This window comes from Cariama cristata, unplaced genomic scaffold (assembly GCF_000690535.1).
Source record: "Cariama cristata isolate BGI_N322 unplaced genomic scaffold, ASM69053v1 scaffold17393, whole genome shotgun sequence".
Classification (NCBI taxonomy): domain Eukaryota; kingdom Metazoa; phylum Chordata; class Aves; order Cariamiformes; family Cariamidae; genus Cariama; species Cariama cristata.
Genome location: NW_009610295.1, coordinates 1 through 18,989, shown reverse-complemented (window position 1 = coordinate 18,989; position 18,989 = coordinate 1). Strand labels below are relative to the sequence as shown.

The 18,989-nt window shown below is 40.5% G+C and overlaps 1 protein-coding gene across 1 annotated transcript; it reads right to left on the bottom strand.

The window, feature by feature from the left end:
- Positions 1 to 231: 231 nt before the first annotated feature.
- Positions 232 to 18,076, bottom strand: ZNF410 (zinc finger protein 410). Its single transcript, XM_009697841.1, has 9 exons — positions 17,872 to 18,076; positions 8,586 to 8,721; positions 8,058 to 8,291; positions 7,573 to 7,764; positions 6,567 to 6,726; positions 5,562 to 5,743; positions 2,685 to 2,774; positions 1,435 to 1,560; positions 232 to 871 (listed from the first exon to the last, which is right to left on the bottom strand). The coding sequence occupies exons 1-9, from the start codon at positions 17,902 to 17,904 to the stop codon at positions 687 to 689; spliced, it is 1,338 nt and encodes a 445-aa protein (XP_009696143.1). The 5' UTR covers positions 17,905 to 18,076; the 3' UTR covers positions 232 to 686.
- Between the last annotated feature and the right edge of the window lie 913 nt (positions 18,077 to 18,989).

Sequence of the window (18,989 nt, the reverse complement as noted above, 5' to 3'; positions counted from 1 at the left end):
TCAGCTAGGGAGCAATATAAACTCAAAGCATTCTCTTTGCATAGGAGCTATTACAGACACATAGTATCTTAGCAAAACTCTGCATTCTTAATAATGCCAATTCTGAAGAAAGTCTGTAAGTTAACAAAAATTCAAAACATCTACATGGTAGACTCATTTATAGATCTTGACATACCAAACAAATTTTGGAGGAAAAAGTGACTGGGGAAAGCAGGAAAAGAACACAGCAAATGTAATTAAATGAGATCAAGTAGTACATTTATTTCAGATAGTAAGTCAGCTTCTGACAGTGAGATGTATTAGAATATAGCCTCTGAAAGTAAAGGATGGAAGGAAGGCCTGTTGCTCAAGATACTGACTGTTTGTACAGTGCCTAGCACAATGAGGTCCTGGTCCTTAACTGGGGCTCCTAGGTGCTCCAGCAAAACAAACACTTTAGGCTTTAGGAGAATGGACTGCATAAACAGTTTTGAAATGGCGTTCCACGACATGGGCTAAATGACACCTAAGCAGCAGACTTCACCTTTTAAGCTCTGCAAGAGAGAAACTTGGTCCGGTAGGTCTTCTCCAACTCCAGTTTTATGATTCATTCTCCATCTACCCACCCGCTCTGTGCACAGTTAAAGCAATGTTCACTCATCCCACTGCAACATGGTAAGCCTCTAGGAGGAACGATCGATCCCACTTCAGTCACCACATATAAGAGGGCGGAAAAAAGAGCAGCTGGTCTCGCCTTCCTCGACTCCAATAATAGACTCGGTGTCTGGCAGGTGCAGAGACTCAACACCAAGGCTAGGCTGAGAGTTCATGGAGATCAGATTCTTACTATGCACTGTAGATTCTTCCAGCAAACTGCTGCCCATCAGTGATTCTATTGTGAAAAAAAAAAGGGTAAAACAACATTCTCATGATGTAATGATACTGCAATATAAGATACCATGCCTGCCCCCCTTCAAGTCACATAGACTTCTTCCCTAGACACCTAATTTATCCATTCCTACTCTTTGGGCATCCAGCGCTCCAATGGATGGTAACTCCTGTATTTACTGTTTTGAGCCTTAGTATGGCAGGATCTAATGCAGGCTTGGCTTTCTCTTTAAATAATTCACATTGCATGAAAAACCAGGCTGCTTACAAGAAGAATATGTAATGAAGGCCACAAATTCCATGTAAAAAAAAGATACTAGATTCATGTTAATTTTGAAAACAATAAACTTATCTGCCCCTTGACCACAATACAGAAATACACCTTTGTTTTCTATCCTAGAAAAGAGGAGGGTGAGCAATCCACCCTCGTCTCCAAAAGGAAGAGTCTTTTATTCCTTACTGGCTTGTGGTCTTGTATTTTCAGGACAAACATCTTCCCTTCTCTTTGACCATCCACTAATTCTTTCCTGCACTTCTCCCCCACAGAGAGTGCCCTCCCTTCCTTACCTGGCTGTTCTCGCTCTCTGCTGCCAGCTGTTCCAATTCGGGAGTGGTGTTTCCTCATATGCACATTTCTGCTGCCACTCTGGGAAAATGTCTTCCCACAAATTTGGCACTGATGGGGCTTCACTCCTTGGAGTAGAAGGGGGGAAAATATCCCAAGAATTACCAAATTGGGAACAAAGATCTCATCAACCAAGAAGCCAATCATACTGTTTTGAAATGGCTGTTGACACCACTGGTGCTAATTGTCAGTGAAAAAACAAATGAGAAATACTCCTGTTTCCTGGAGAGCAATAAGCTTCTAGAACAGAAGAGGTTTAGGTATCAGTATTGCCACCTGTTGGAAAACTCGAATCTGAAGAGTAACATAAAGTCTTAAAGTCTGATTTGTGAGAGGGAACAGGTTATTTGGAATCTCTTACTCAGTGACATGGAAATATTTGATGTTCCATACCTAGAATAAAATGACCAAAAGCAAGGAAGCAGAGGCAAGGAAGCTATCTCCTGCCATCACACAACAAGCTGCAGCATCTGGATTACATTACTGAGCAGAGATCGGATAACGACTTGTCACTGTGAAAGGATTTCCATTTTACAGAGCAATCTATCATTTTCACAATACAAGTATGCTGTCCATACTTGTGAAGTCAATAGCATAGAAGCCAAGGAGACAGGAAAGAAAAAAGCATGGAGAACTTGCGTAGTCCCAAAAGCTCCTACCTCAATAAAATCTCCCCTTCCCTAAATATGCCATATTTATCATGTGCTGATGATATTTAAAATAGATCAATCAAAACAGAAGGCAGCAGCTTTGAAACACTTGTGAAGTACATTTCCATCTCATGTTTTGTCCAATTACAAGTATTAAAAAATAAAGGAAAACCCTATCTATGGCAGAAACCCACTCATGAGAGATTTCAGATTTGAATGGCTATGAATGAGGTGCTAGATTCTCTCTTTTGAATAAGAAAATAGCAGTTATGAAACAGATACCCAACTTCATGACATTTTAGAAACAATTAAAAAATTTATTTTTAAAAATGTAATTTGAATTTAGAAACATAAAATTTAGAAACAGAAACAACAGAAAAGATTAAAGTGTACCAGCTACAGGCACCACAAAGGCAGTCATGAAACACTATGACCAGAAGTCCTGTAGAAAACAGGGATTTTTCTTAAGGAAATCAAATCAAAGTCCTACAATAAAGATCTTTTCTCAGATAGGTCACAGAACACCAGATGAAGACTCTTACCTGAGTGGACAACCAAATGTTTCCGAAGGCTGGAGTATTCAGCAAAGGAGCGACCACATCCCTGCGCCTCACACAGAAAGGGTTTTTCCCCTACAAGGGAAAAGTAGGTTCTTAGATTTTGGGATCAGAACTCGATCTGACTGTCCAAGTCCCTGAGAACAGCGTGGAGATCTCTACTCCATTCTCCCTTTGGCCTTACATGCAATAAAGTTCAACAGAAATTACACCTACGCTTCCTAAGGCTTTTAAAGCATTCTCTTAATCAAATTTCAAGAGAAAACACTGGCATTCTTTCTGAAATATTATTAGATCATCATTCACTGAAATCAAAGCAAGAGTCCACTGTTTCTAAAGGGATCTTCCAAGTATATAAATACCAACAGAGTAAAATAAAAGTACCTGGACTATGATCTATCTTCTATATGCAGTTCTTAACAACCAGCTCTCTGCTTCACACACTCCCAGGATCCTGTTCCCTTTCTGCCTCTGATTGCCAAAAATCCCATTAACTGTATTCCCTTCATATCAGATTCTATACTTTATTTCAGATGAGGCTGAACTTGCCAAAATCCCGTGAGAGATGTGTCAGTCATTTATATTGATGTGTGGAGGAATAGTAATTCAAGGCACAATTTGTCCTCATAGGCTGAAATTTGTTATTTTTATATATCTCCACAGCTATTTTTGTATTTGTCTAAATGATGATAAATTGAGAGGTGACTACAACTAATGCAATGCAATATAATTAATCTGTTCTAAACACCCTCTTAATAAAGCCTTAAATAAAACTACAGGTAACTTTTGCCTGCAACATGCCACTAAAGAACTCGATATACCATGTTTAACACTATGATTTCAAGTCTTTAACTAGACTATTGTATCAGAGTAACAGCAAGTCCACAGGAGATTAGGCAAGCTATTTTAGCTATTTTATTGTCTAACATATACATCGTTCTTTCAGAGTAAACTTGGTTTTAAAGTTGTTTCTACAGTGATTTTGCCTTTAGAAGTCCTCTCCCTACAACACACTTATCAGCTGCTTATCTACTATAGCATTCCACAGATCCGAGCAAAAAGGATCAACACAGCATGTTCTGATTGGTGCTACAAAGCTGAAATATGTAGCAGATTCTCAAACACTGATTGTACCTTCTGGTTTGTTATAAATATATAAAACTTGGGAAGAAGGAAGAAAAACTACTACTGACAAAAATAACAGCACACTGTTTCATCTATAAGAAACCCTAGATCTATTGACACCTGCAGTTTTGTAACACCTTTGGTCTGATCAAACTCTTAATTGCACATTATCAATTTGCAGTTAAGAAAGTTATTATTTACTCTTCCAGAAGCTACTACTCTGTCAGTTACAGAACACTCACTCTATCATGGAGGATTGTGCATGTTATCAGCTGGGCCTATTAACTTTACCTGCACCTTGGCTGGCAGCTTTAAGTGTAAAAGAAAATTGCGACAACTATGGCTGCTATTACTACCCATTCAAAATTTTATTATTGGAATATATATTTTTTAACTATATCCCAACATCTGCCCCCAAACCGTGTGTTCTAGCTAGACTGCAAATTCTTTAAAATAGCAACCTTTTCCCATTTGTATCTACAAACTACATACCATACGGTAGTGTTTAAGTTAGGCAGAAGGCATAAACAGCTGCTGGCAGCCCACATAATCTGTGATTTAATTTTACTAGAGAGGCCCTGTGCTCCCACAGTTGTCAAGGTTATTCTGAAATGTTAACCAACTGTAATGCAACGCTACATTCCTAGGCTGTCAGGGAATCGCTAACAATATTCTGAGAGGCTTGAACTGGGCCATTTGTTTAAGTGGTGTGATAACCCCGAGGCTTAAACAAACCAACCAACCAACCCACCAGAATATTCACTATGAACTTTGCTAACTATTAAATTGCTGATCATTTCAGCAGTAACTTGTGTGCCTCCCTCAAACAACTTTCTAGGATAAAAACACCTAAAGCATTTTGTGCAGATGTCAAGACTTTGGCTGGCACACCAACTTCTAAAAATACTGACAAGGCAGGATCAAATTCTCCAGAGGAGACAGTATAAACAAACCATATATAAAATACAGCACTATGAAATAAAGGTTCTTGTTTTATTTAATATAAAAAGCTGAGCATGAGTTAAGAGTACATAGGCTCCAGCATATGGTAACATCCCGAATTAGCACTAGCACAAACAGAGCAGTTTGCATGCCAAAATTATAATAATAATAATTAGAAAATCACTGCCTTTTTCTACTAGACTTTGCTACTATATTTTTGCTACTCATTCCACTGTATTAATTTCCCTAAATTTCCCAAATGTAGTCATTCTACAAACAGCACAGATAACATAAGCTAGTCAGGTTCAGCCAGATGTCAGTACAGCTACAATTGTGTCCACCAGGTCTCCACAATGGAGAAATATCTAAGCTATTGTGCCTTTCAGGAATTTAAAATAGCTTCTTTATAAAAAAACAATTACAGCAGTTGTGTTCACTAATTATTCCCTTGGGAACAGTCTAGTTTCTCCCCAAAACAACACATATCCTTCCCTCCATCAAACAACTTGAGGGAGGAAGGGAAATCTTCAGAGCATGGGTTTGAGCAGACTGCAGCAGCATCATACAGCATTTGAAGTGTGAAACCTGTGTGAAATTACACAGGATAGTAAAGGGGGTAAGCAGCTGATTAATTTGACCTATAGATCAATGTGAACTGATAGAAGAGACATTAATGAAGGGCAGAGATAAACAATATAATTTTCTCAGAAGTTTAAGGAGGGAGGAGGAAGTGGTTTGTTCCTTCGTAAAGACCCCACCTCTGCAGACCACAAATAGGTGAGGTCTAAAACACACCAGTGTGAATTCGTAGATGGTTCTTCAGATTTCCAGCTGTCGTGAACTGTTTCCCACAGCCCAGCTCTGTGCACACAAAGGGTTTTTCACCATTGTGAGTTCTCATGTGCACCTTCAGCCTCTGCAAGACATAGAAACTTTTTCCACAGCCTTCTGCTGGGCAGGTGAAGGAGCGGTCGTTCCTGGAAAGCAACAAAATAGCCATTTCATTACCAGCTAGTGCAATGTATTTTTCATGAACACTTGACTTCTTTTTTTGATTAAATAAAAAGCAGAAACATTTAAACCAAAATTAATTATATCAGAAAACAGAGAGACTCAACCACAGTGAATGACCTAAATTAGTCCTACGGAACTAGAGTCTGGTGCTCCACCAGAAGAATTTGTCCAGCTAGCATCTTTTCATCATATTACCTTGCCTGTTCCCTACCCAGAATGATTTAGTAAAGCAGTGCAACAGATTGTACAGGAACATTGTGGAATTTCAGTCACTGGAGGATCAAAAATGACTGTATGTGTAGATTTAAAATACGCAATTACTGCTGGCCCTATCTCAGGGCAAGATGATGGGCTCATATCTATTGGAGTCTTTCCTAGTTTCTAAGCTGCCCATCTACAATTTACCTTAGAGACTGCCAATTTTGTAGCTAAAAAAGATTAGGGTCATTTGTTAGAGCAAGCAACTTTATTCAAGGATATATAAAAATACGATAGCATCCTACAAGTTCTAAGGTTCACTATACCACAGAAGTGATAGTGATGCTCTTTACTGAGCACTTGTTAAAGCACAAATATTCTAAACCGAACACTAACAAGGACCTGCAAAAATAATCTAAATTGAGTTAAAGTGTTTCAACATAAATGACCTAAAGCAAGCAACAGGTCTAGTGTTTCTAACAATAATACCAGGTTTTCACAGCTTGTCGGTGTCAAAACCTAACACTATCCCAAATACTAAGCACAGCTTTTCAAAGTCATGACAACATACAGCTTTATTCCGCTCACCGGTGTGTTTTCAGATGATACTTGAAGTGAGCTGGCCACACAAATGTCCGGTCGCAGCCCTCAACTGTGCATTTCAGCTTCCTTTCCACGCGAGATAAATGAGGAATGGGGCTAGAGTCTTTCGGCTGCCCATCTCCTGAGCAAAGATGAACATTTTCACCTGGAAGAAAGAGTCCACCAAAATCTAAACCAGATACAGATTACTATAATGTGTCAAACTTAATAGATAGAAACAGCATCATATATGATACAGGACTGTAAAGCAGGTATGGGCCTAGCTACTAATTGTTTACTATGTCCTACACGCTGCTGCCTAGCCCATAACAAAGGTCAGACACAGACTTGCAAACCTTACCAGGCCCATAAACTATTCCCAACAAGCTATCTGTACCAGATCAGCTGCTACCAGATGAGGCTTATCACAAGAAGAAGAGAAAGCCAATGCATCAAAAACTGTAAAAGTGGTCTCCGTATCAGTATCAACGAACAAAATTTAAGTATCGGCCAGGATAACTCTTTTTAAAAACACCTTAGCTAAAAAACAGAGATCTTGCATTTGTTTGCAATTATTTATTAAAATAATAAAGTCACAAAGTATGTGACTAATTATGTATACTCCAGAAAGCTGATCTCCAAACCCAGCGGAGCTAAGAAGAAAGTACGAATTACAATATGCATTAAAAACAGACACTTGAAACTGAAAGTTAAAGTTGAAATACAAGCAGCTCCAGTCAGAAAGAAGATACTCTTTATATGTACCAGAGAACAGGCAGACTACAATGGAACTGCTGGCTCCACTAAAGTTCATTCCCTGACAAAAACTGAGGAGCCTATTTATACTGCAGAAAAAATACATAGTTGTTCTGTATAATTCTGTCACGGATGATCTGAAGATGTCGGAACAGATTAAAAGCAAGGAAGAGTGAAAGAGAGGAAGAAACAAGCTGAAACTAGGGGCCTTGTACGGAACATTCAACTTTTGAGACAGAATCAGGGGATTTCCTACCATTATTGCTTGCTTTGGCATTCTTAGCAAGCTGTGCCCGAGTGGCAGCAATTAAACTGTCATGGGCCAGTTCTTGCACTCGTAGGAACCATGGCGTACTGCTGTCTGTGCTATCATGAGAGAGGAAGTCATTCCCAGAATCTTCTGGTTCATCTTGAACAAACACCAAGTGCTCTGCTGGAGACCCCAGCCCTAGAAAAGAAGACAACTTCATGAAACAGAAGGATAATGTAACAGAGGGAAATTTCTTTTGCTTCCCAGAGGCTAGTGTTCATGGCATAGATGCAATAGCTGCGCGGTAAAAGTCTTCACTGACCTCTACATTGTAGAAAGCTGTTGATGATTAAATGTTCTGAAATATCCAATAATGCCCAGCAAATTTCATGATCTTTCACCTTCATAAGCAGCAAGGACAGAGTTGTACTTGTATCTCCTGCATTCTGCTGAGACATATCCAGCCAGATGACAAACAGAAGAAGAATTACCTGCTCTTGTTAGGTTGAGAAGAATAAATGAAGTGCTGTCACTGGGCTGGAGGTCTTGCAATAAACTGGAAGTCTCTGGAGTTGACAGAAGTTCAGATGGTTTCTGTACATTCTGTGCCCTTGTTTCCTCTCCATCAGGGCCCACATTTACCTGGAGACTTCTCAAGACAGCAGATGAAGAAACTTCTTTGGAAGGATTAGTGTGACTTGGAGAAGTAAGATCTCTTTCATCATCTAGTGAAAAAAGTGAAAGCAGAGTAAATAAAAGTATAAATACACTATGACTAAAAGATTCCTATGAAGTTGTTTTTCTAGAAAAAAATTAGAGCTTGAGAGAAATTGGAAGAGGAAGGAATTTTCTAACTAGTCAGATTTCACTATTAAACAAGAAAAGTTTCAGTCATCCTTCTGAACTTGTTCCTCCATCCCTGGAATGCCTTATCAGCAAGAGGCAATGGGCCACAGTGGCGCAGTAAATACAGCTGTTACGAAGGGCATGCTCACAAAGATCTGCCACACAGATTTTACCTGGCAACATGAGTCTGTTGCATTCTGAGGTCTCAGTAACAGGAAGGAGAGAAAGACAGGTGATGTCTTTTGGTTCCGATTCCACCAGCCCTTGCCCCAGTGGAATAGAAGTATTCTGAACAAACTGAACCAGCAGCTGAAAAAAGATACTGAAGATTAGGTCAAGAGCAGCACAAATAATTTTAAAAGATACAAAACCCAGTTCATTACACCCTACTGTCTTGTAGGAGACACTGAATATGATCCCATCAATACATATCAAAGCAAATGGAAGCTTTTCAATTTACATTAATGACAAAGAAGGAATTGTTTGTATTTGTCATCTCTGAAGTACCTATAAAATTCTCTCTTTAACATACAATAAACAGCTCTGGATCATCGCAGACTAGTCTGATGGCTACTTAGGCTATATTCCTCTTTAATTAATGTTTTGCCAAGATAAATTTTACCAATATATGCCATTGCCATGTTTTAAGGCACATATTCCTTTTTAATTCATCTTTTACCACTTGATACTTTACTATGCTCTAACCTTCCAAGTAAATGTTTTCCATGCTCAGCCTTTGGTACAGGCATTTTTTTAAATCATTGTCTTTAAATACTTAACTGAAAGAAAGCTGGCCAAGACTAGTTGCAAAGATATCTAGCTAATGGCTATTAAAAATAGACAGATAATGATCAGAAGAACACAGTTGGAATGACAAGGGGGAGAACACAAACAGCCTTATCCATCCAAATCAGCTACTCCTAAGACCATTAAAGACGGACAATTAAAGCCATTGTCCTCAGTGTGAAACCCACTCACCAAGGGGATTCAACAGAAGAAACCCTCTCCAGAATACTATGCAAAATAAGGGGGACTACTGCATAAAGAGGTATAGGACTTATACTTGGATGCATTCCCTGGGAAGCACTTTGGGACTGAACAAGAGATCTGTGGGACTGTACAGGATTTATTATGCGTTGTTTAAGGGAAAGGCCAAAGGCAGGAAAAGGAAGGGATCAAGGTAGATCAAGGCAGAACAAACAGAGGAAAATGGAGAGGGAGGATAAAAGAGGCCCATTATATATAAGCACAAACTTGGTCAATTCAGTTGTCTGGAGCAACCTAACCATCACAGTCCATCCTGTCTTCTTATTAAACTCCATTCCTAACTATTTCCTGCTCTCTAGAGTCAGCGTGTGTCATACACTAGTGAACTCCAAGCCAGACTAGTTGGCAAGCAGACCGAGAAGCCTGGGGACATATCCTGGAGAAACGCATGAAGGTTTTCTCTGGACAGCAACCTTTGGAAATAGAATTAGGCACTTCACACTGCCAGTGCTCATGTGGGTAAAGCTACGAGCGTCCTACCTGTGTTAATCTGTTTGGTGCCAGTCACATTCGTACAGTGTGTGTGTGTGTGTGCACCTATTTGAAAATTGTACTAAACCTCACTAGTGGCTGGATCTAAGATCAGAAATAAGGAGCAGCCCTCATCTTGATGGGCCCATGAGGTGAGAGATGCCCAGGTCATTCACTCCAGCAGATTTAGCTACCCTTAACATTAGTCAGCTCTGGCAATGCAAAAATTACTTCTGGGTAACTCTTAAAAATCTTGAGTTATAAAACCAGATCCTGACATTTGAAAAGGAACTGGAAGTCAGAGAAATGCCTTTCCTCACCCCTGAAAGTCTTCCCATATTTAACCAAGTTCAGAGCAGCAAAGCATGTGCTTTGTTTACTCATTCTGTCCCCCTGACAACATCTCAAGCTTTTGTCAGACTCCTGGATATAATGCTGGACTCCTCTTTACCTCCAAGGCACAGACATAGAAATGAGATTCTCTTTTTTCCATTACCAGTGCCACTGCAGTCCATACTAAAATACTCTGATTTAACAAAGGAAGTGCCACTGGGAGTTAGGAGACAACACAGCCCAATTTTTGCAATGGACTGAACTAATTCTTCTGTGAAATCCACAAGATTTTTTCACAAACAGTCTCAAATCCCTTCCCTGTATGGACTTAAACTTCTGGAGACCAGAAAGACTGAAAAGGGTCAGTTGTAACAGACGCAGACACATGCTCCACATTTCAGAGAAAATGCCCTTCAAAAACCATATATAGGATCTATTTACTTGGCTATAAGTTCTGTCAAACAGACCTACTCCTATACTGACATTCTCAAAATATTTTGAAAAACACAGATTAAAGAAATACGGAAAATAACAATACATCAAAAACTTCACTCTCAAGTCACTATTCCTTATCTCTAGGAAACCCCTTTACATAAAGATTGTGAATTCTGATGGTGTCTAGCAAACAACTGCATGCAACAGACTTCCTTTATCTTTGGCATTTAGAAGGAAACTGTACAAGATAGTTATTCAAATGCTACTACCCTCATTGTGACATATTTTAGCATGCCTTCTCACAGAGCCCAGATGGCGTTGTCTGCGCAGTGAGATGGTTTATCAGTGTCAAATGAAACAGAGTAAAAAAGCATGATATGCCCATGGTATATTTGTGATTAAAACCCAACAGTCACTAATAATTTGATTCTTACCTTGCATGTTGTGATCGTCTTAAGTATTTAGTTTTCAGAACTACTGACACCCAATTCCAAATTATTTCTACAGCAAAGAGCAGCCTTTTGAGCCTCTCCTGCATCAGGATGAAGTCCATTAAATCAAAGAAACTGCAAAGAAAACTTAATAGCTTGGGCTCTGATTTCCCTATCCTTATTTCCTCTCATGAAAACACCAGAACTACTGATGTTTCCTCAAACAATTTTACTTGAAGAGTTACTGCTGTCAGAGCCCTGAAGCCTTAACTGCCCTGATTGGTCTCACCTGGGGATCCCACCCACACCCTCTGCCCAGGGGCTCCATTTAAGCTCAACCTGTGCTACCTAGTCCCTTTCTGAGCTGTGTTGTAGGTTTACCTGTCTCAAGCCCTGTCTCCTGGATAGACCTCAGTCTTTTACTGCATCAGTGTCTGCAGTTCCATTTCCTGCTACTCCTGACTGGGCTCTTCGGATAGACCCTGAACCTTGTTCATCACCTTGCATTGTCCAGGGCTGTGGATGGACCCTGTTCCCAGCACCTGACTCTGCCTGCCATGCTCAGGTGCTGGAGGACCATGTCCTGGTCAGTGAGGGCACTGCTGGGCCTGGGATCACCCTCGGCTCCCAGAGCACCCTCCTTTAGGAGCAGTCTGTCCTCACTGACAATTACGAAGGTAAAAATGAAGTCTAGAAGTCTTTCTGATGGCAATATGCCACTTGACCTAGGCCACAAGCCAGACTGAGTTTGAAAGATTAACATTTTTTCTTCTCAGGTATACTATAAGATTATCCAGAGGCCCCAGTCAGAAGAGTGAACTATTTTTATGTTGTCAAAAAAATACATAGGCAATTAAGAGACAGTCCTTCTCTCAAGGCCATGCATTCTAATTTAAGATTAAAAAATAGGAGAAAGAAGAATAAAACCAGAAGGCAGTTAGGAAGAACAGCAAGGCAACCAGAAGAAAGAAGTTGGGACTAAAAAATGTGAGCAGCAAGATGGTTCTAAATTAATGGATTGTCTTTCATTTCAAAGCTGTTCATGATCCCTACTGCTGCCTACTCCACCATGAAACACTTGTTTTATGGACTCTTCTATTTTTATACAGAAAGCCTTAGATAAAACTTTCCTCCTACAATAGGAAAGTTTTGCTTCAAACCCTCCACTTCCACACAGGAACATTATGCCACTAGGGAAAAGCAAAATGCAGCAGCCACAAACAGATGCTCAGAAGGAAAGAGATACTTGTAATTTTCTTTGTAAAGTAATAACAAGCTAGCACAGAGAATTAAAAGGGGGCAAAAGAAACAGAAGTAAACAAAAGGACATTAATCATGCTTATTATTAAAATTTGGAATAAAACCCCCCCCAACCTTTCCCATAAACCAATCACCAATTCTACATCAAATAATTCAGAGAAAACAAAATTTTCCTGTGACAGGCGTATCTTGACAGCTAAGTACTTTCATAAACCTTCCTTCATACTCAAAATCATTGAATACCTTTGTGACAACTACAGCAACTGGAATATGAAAAACAATCACTCATTACAAGCACTGTGTCATGCTCTCAAGTTTCTTTTAATTTGGTTTTGCAGCTGAAAGCAAATAGGAAATTGTAAGGGTACCTGGTAATTGGCTATTCAGCATAAAAGACAAACTAGGAACAGGAGAGGTGATAACTTAAAAGCACAGATACACAAACTCTAACGAACTGCAGATAAGAGAGTAACAAAGACCAGAACTTCTGGGACGGTGATGGGACATTACACAAACAAACGACTTGAGTGTGACCTTGCAGAAACTCAACCAAAAAGTTTGTAAGAAATAGGAACAATAGCGACATGCCTCATAGGCAAGAGCAAACTTCTTATGGGATATGAGGGAAATTCTGGGACCAAGTAAAACTTACTATTAAGATGTCTTAAGAGGAGGCTGTAGGAATGTGAAAAACTTACAGATGTTTAAGGGAAGGATCAAAGGCAGGGAAAGGGAGGGATCAAGGTGGATAGGAGAGGAATAACCATGGGGAACAGGAAGGGGGTGGGAGATAATGTGGGTCGACCACATGTTAGCAGGCTGCAGGTCAGTACGCCGCCATTCTGCCTCATCACTGCAGTCTATCCTGTCATCTTCTCAAATGCTGTTTGCTCCTAAATAGTTTCCGAGTACGTTCACCTAGTTAACTCCACGTTAGACTAGCCTGTGAATAGGAGGAAACCACAATCTGGAAATCCAAGATCCTAGCCAGAGGCTGGATTAAAAAGCCCAGGGCGTGGAGATGGATACTGGAAGGACTCAAGGTTTGGCAGAGACTGGACAGATGCATGACTGTGAGTATGCATGTCAGCTGAGTGAGAGCAGGTGTGCGATACACCAGCAAATTTCAAGTCTGGTTTCCTGATGAGTAGGAAGAGGATTAGGCCATTTGTGGTCTTCCTGTTCCATATGAATGCCATTTGTGTTGCAGGCGGCTGTAAAAGTACTGTCCTGTCGTGTGTGAGTGTTTACAACCATACATGTCTGTACTGTCTATGTGTGCATGGGCATGTATTTGCAGTTCAGGCTCAGCCTTACTTCTGTGTGCCCCTGGGAACAATCCAGCAGTCTCTTGTCTGAAGGACCAGGAGTGGAGAAATCTCCTGGATGTTACAGTTCGTCAAATCTCATAACCATGTAATATCTGGCATCACAAACATGATCCACACGGGCTGTAAGTATTTCCAAAATGGTGATTATAGAATCCCTATGTAAGGAGGGGGCTGATCCTTCTGCAAATACGGCTAAAGTACTAGAATTTCTAACCAAGCAGACAGAACATCTTGGGGCACCTGAATACGAATAGTTAGGGAAACTGAATGTACAGAATATTAACAGAACATAAAAGGAATTATAAGAGGTGTGAGGTGGTTTTACTCTATAGCCAAGATACCCCTTCGAATTTGAAACAAATTTTGATATTCATTAATCGCATCCTTGACTTAGAGATTCAAATTTTATGGGCCAGATGCGAGTCATACAGAGAGAATCTATAAGCTTTGGAGGGACAAAATGGGCATCTTGCTACGAAGAATTTTTTTTTGGCTCTGCCATATCACCTTCTTGAATATATCCTCCTTTTACTCCTTCTGCTGAAACACCACATAAATCTCAAAATCCACTAAGTAATGTAGACAGTGTATGTACTAAAAACGTAAAATATTTCTTGGCTCTTGTCACTAAACAAATATCATCATCGTCCCTGCTGGTCAACAAGAGATAGTCGGACAGGATGATCCAGGGTCTATCACCGCAAGCAGCGCACAATGCTTGCGTTACCAAGAAGCTTAGATAATGATCCTGACCTGAGAGGGGGGAAAAAAAACCAAACCAACCCAACAAAAAATCTGTTTAAAGAACTGGGAACCCCTCCTAGAGATCCTTAAAAAAACCCCAAAACCAACCAAAACCCCCACTACAGAAACAAATTAGTATATGGCCATCTGGGATGGATCAGGTTGAAGTCTGTGTCCCATAACAGACCCCCTTCATCAGATGCTTCAGAAGCCAGGAAATGTCAGGCAGCTTTGTTTGAGAGGGGATGGCCGGGAGGGACAGGCGAGGAAGGTTCTCCAGTATTAATGTTCAGATCTCCCCTCCCACTGGACAGCTGGAGAGCTAGACTAGACTCCCAGAGCAGCAGGGACCATGTTTTTAATCGACACCATTCTGAATTTAACCAGGGAACCACTACAAAATAGAGGTCAAAAGAACATTCAAGAGGGTGGAGGGGAAAGGAGGGGTTGTAGCTGAAGGGAGTGGAGGGCAGGAGGCTTGTTAACTAGAAGCTGGGATGCCCTCCTCCCATACAACCTCTGGGGAATGAATTCACTCACTCGTGAAGCGTCCCTCCTCGTGAAGCGCTGATGAGGAGAGAAATGAGAAGCTAAAACACCTCGCTCCACACCCCTTTCAATAGCCAATTCCATTTCCAGACCAGAGCTGTAGTTCACATGATTGTGCTAGAGCTACCCCGACAGCAGAAAGCACTCTGCAGTGGACCAGTGTGGTGGAGGTGGATGGAAATATTTGCAATTGTTACAAATCACCCTGAAGGCTTAAAGCATGCAAAATGCAGATCTTATCAGTTCACTGAGGAATGTTGGTAATACAGCTTTGAGGGCAGGGAGTCCAGAAGAAAAAGCAGACCCCTCTGCCTGTACAAACTGTCTCCAAGCAACTTTGTAACTTCCTATGAAAGGAGGATTCACCTCTACTCAAGTATTAAACGTTTACTGGCACGTTGGTGGCTTCTTTATGGATAAAACCAGTAGCAAAGAAGCTTATGCAATCCAGCCATAGTGCTTTGATTAATATTATCTGTTACACAAATGCAGTTAGCTCTTAATTAATACCTTTCTCACATGGTACGGGATATGAAAGAACATCTGTGGCTATAAGAATTATGGTGCCATGGCTCACTAGAGGATGTAAAATGATGACTGACTTTCAGAGATACTTGAACTGCTTTGAGAAAGGTGTAAAAAAGGGTTTCTACCGGTTTCACATCAAAGGAGTAGAAAATAGTACTAACTTATCACCCAACTTTTTTCCTCCAGATTGAGGAACATGGTTTAGAAGACAGCATCTATTGAAAAGATGCCCTCTGCAACCACCATAGCTTTCATGCATCAGGCCTGTTTCTACTGGAGAATGGCCTACTCCGTTCTGGGCTTGCTGGGAAGGAAATGCAACCCTGCTATGGGGAAATAGGACTATTATGTAAACATGCCTAATTAACAAAGACCTTACTCAAGACGAGAAAAGATAAGACCCACTTACAGCTCCTGTTTGAGGAATGAGGGAACAAGCATTCCAACTACCCTGGTCCTTGGCTGTCAGAAATAATCCATGGGAATCCGCCCACTCACAGACTGAAGTCCCCTACCTTATCATTCAGAACTGGGAGAAAATTTGATAGAAGTGATGAGATACCAACCACAAGGCAAGAGAAAGGAACTCCTTGCAGCCCATGTTGAGACTACTCAGGGCTACTATCAGTTTGCAGCTACTTTTCCTGAATAGTGTGATTGAAAGGACTTTGGCTGCTCCGTTAAGAAACAAATACCTTACCACATCACCTGGCCTGTGATGAATTACCAGCATGTAATCATCATTCTCTTAGAGTATAAGTTTAAGATACCTGCTGTATTGCATATGGACTGAAAAGGGATAGAAACAGAAGATTCAATAAAAAAAAAAAAATCAGTTTAAACTGGCAAACTTCCCAAGAGGTATTTCATAGCAGTACTAAGTCCTCTGGTCTAGGACCTTAGCCTTCTGAAGAGGTAAAGCCGAGAACCAGAAAAGCAAGGACACAAAGCGATACAGTCCTCTGCACTTCTAACTGGGGGAATGTACAGATAGCTGGCTAATGGCTATTCAGCCTAAAAGACAAAGGCAAAAAACAGGAGAGGTAATAAACTGAACACAATGATACAACTGTGCTGAAAGCAACAAACTGCAGACTGTTCTATCTAGCAAATTATAGGTAAGAGTAACATACACCAGAACTCCTCAGATACTGATCAATGGGCCATTACTGAAGTGAAGTCTTGAAGAGGTTCAACCAGAACTTTTGTCACTGTTAAGAAACAAAATTGTCTTGGATTATCTGAATGGGTGTCGTAGGAAAGACCAAACTTCTTATCTGATGTAACAGGGACTGCAGGATGTGTAAAACTTATTATGCGATGTTTAGCGGAAGGATCAAAGGAGGAATCAAGGTGGGTAAGCGGAGAAAGAACCACGGGTCGAGGGGAGAGAAGAGACTCCAATCGTATGTTCGCTGGCTGCTGGTCAGCACACTGCTCTGTCTGATCACTGCAGTCCCTTCTATCTACATACTAAACATATTCCTAAATATTCTACCCACAAGTGAGTGCACTGCTAGCAAATTTCTAGTTGGCTAATGTGTGAGGATGAGGCAACCATAGTCTGGAAAAACTCAAGATTCCAGCCAGAAACTGGCTAAAAAGTCCTGGGTCTGGGTACACACACCAGAAAGACTTCAGGCCTGGCAGAGACACCTGTCAATGTGAGTGTGCATGAGAGTCGAGTCATAAGGGTATAGATATATTCCACTAACAAATTTCAGTGTTGTTCATGCTGTTTGTTTTCACCTCTTAAAGGTACTTCACCTGTGTATATATTAATCTGTTTGTGGCCAGCCGTGTGTGCACACATATATATCACTGTAATTCATGCTCAGCCATGCTACTGGCTAAGCCTGGGAATGATCCAGCAGCCTCACACTGAGCAACCAGGATCCCCTGGGTGCTGCTGCCTACCACTCCTGCCAACTACTTAACAGAAACACTTAAAAAAATAGAACTAGCTGATGCCAATAGAACAATCCAGACTTCCCAAAACTGAGTAAAGTCAATTTGGTTTGAGGGAAAGAAGTAGTCAATACAGTAATTTATTTTATTCTTGTAACAGAAAGAACATTATAATAGTGAAAAAAATAATGTAACCTGAGAACAGGCAAGAGTATTAGCTGACACTTGAAAGGAGGGGAAAAAACCTGCAATATTCTTTAATCTTTTACCATTCAAATCAAAACGTGGAAGCATTAGAAGATGCCACTTAAAACACTTTGAGAATTAATATGTAAGCCGCAAATTGAGTAAATTCATTGAACTTTTTCTAAGTGTTGCCCATAAACGTTCCCAGGAACCAAACCCAGTTCATAATCGCTCACCTCAGGTTTGGATTCTAACTCATCCGATAACATTGATTCAAGTGTCCGATTCCTGTAGCTGTCCTCAGCAAGGCACAGATTTTTTTTTTTTTTTTTAGTTCAAAGAGAACAACACTCCCTGCTTATTCTCATATTTTCCTAGGTGTAAAAGAGTCTGGTGGTCCTTCCGCAAGAAGCTGTGTTGCACAAATATTCAATTTAACCTAAAACAACAAAAAAGGAAATATAAAGAGATAGGAACCAAAAAATGAGAGCAAAGCTAAAAGAAGCGAGCAGATGTTGCATGTAACTGTAAAATATATTTTGAAGTACTGGGAAAACTCATTTACCCGTTCGTGCCTTTCTGTTACTGAGTCAGGAAAATAACGTCCTAACACTGCAAAAATAATTTTCAAGGGCTATTTAACACATTTTCTTTGCAATAGCTCATTTTCAATGGAAAATTGAATTGTTTGTCCTGGAAACTTATGGGATCAACTCAAAATCACACACAGCATGAAAGAGACAAGGAAGCTGAATTCCCAGCCTGCAAAACAGTGGAATTATCCAAATTGTTCATGAAAGGCAACCATATACAAACAACCTGTCACCAGGAAACCTCTGCTTTTCCTCTCTGTTAAGATATTACATTTCAGATTATGTGAAATATCTTGATGAACACAGGTAGGTTAGAAGTTATTTCACAAATACCCAAATTCTTATTTGGGCTACAAGGGAAAACAAGAAGGAGTTTGTATCTATTTTTGCCTACTAGGGAATCACTCGGACGCTATGGATAGGAGAAGAAAATGAACTACATACAGTTCTTCCACTCCTTCCAATTAAAATGTATTTAATGTATTAAAAAAATAATGAGAATATTGTTTCAGCTAAGAAGAGAACCTAAAAGCCTTCCTCTAGCACTCCTGACACCAAGCAGTGCGGCGCAAGATACTCCGTAGAGGAGCCTCCCCTTCTGCCGTGAAGGGACAAGACAATAAACACAGTGAAAGCAGAGTAACTTAGACCAACGCCCGCAAGCCAGAGCTCGGGAATATTCCCGCTTGTTCACCCGCTGCCCTCTTTCAGCCCACAGCCGGCAGGGCGGGCCCCGAGCGACCCACGGGGACGAGAGCCGG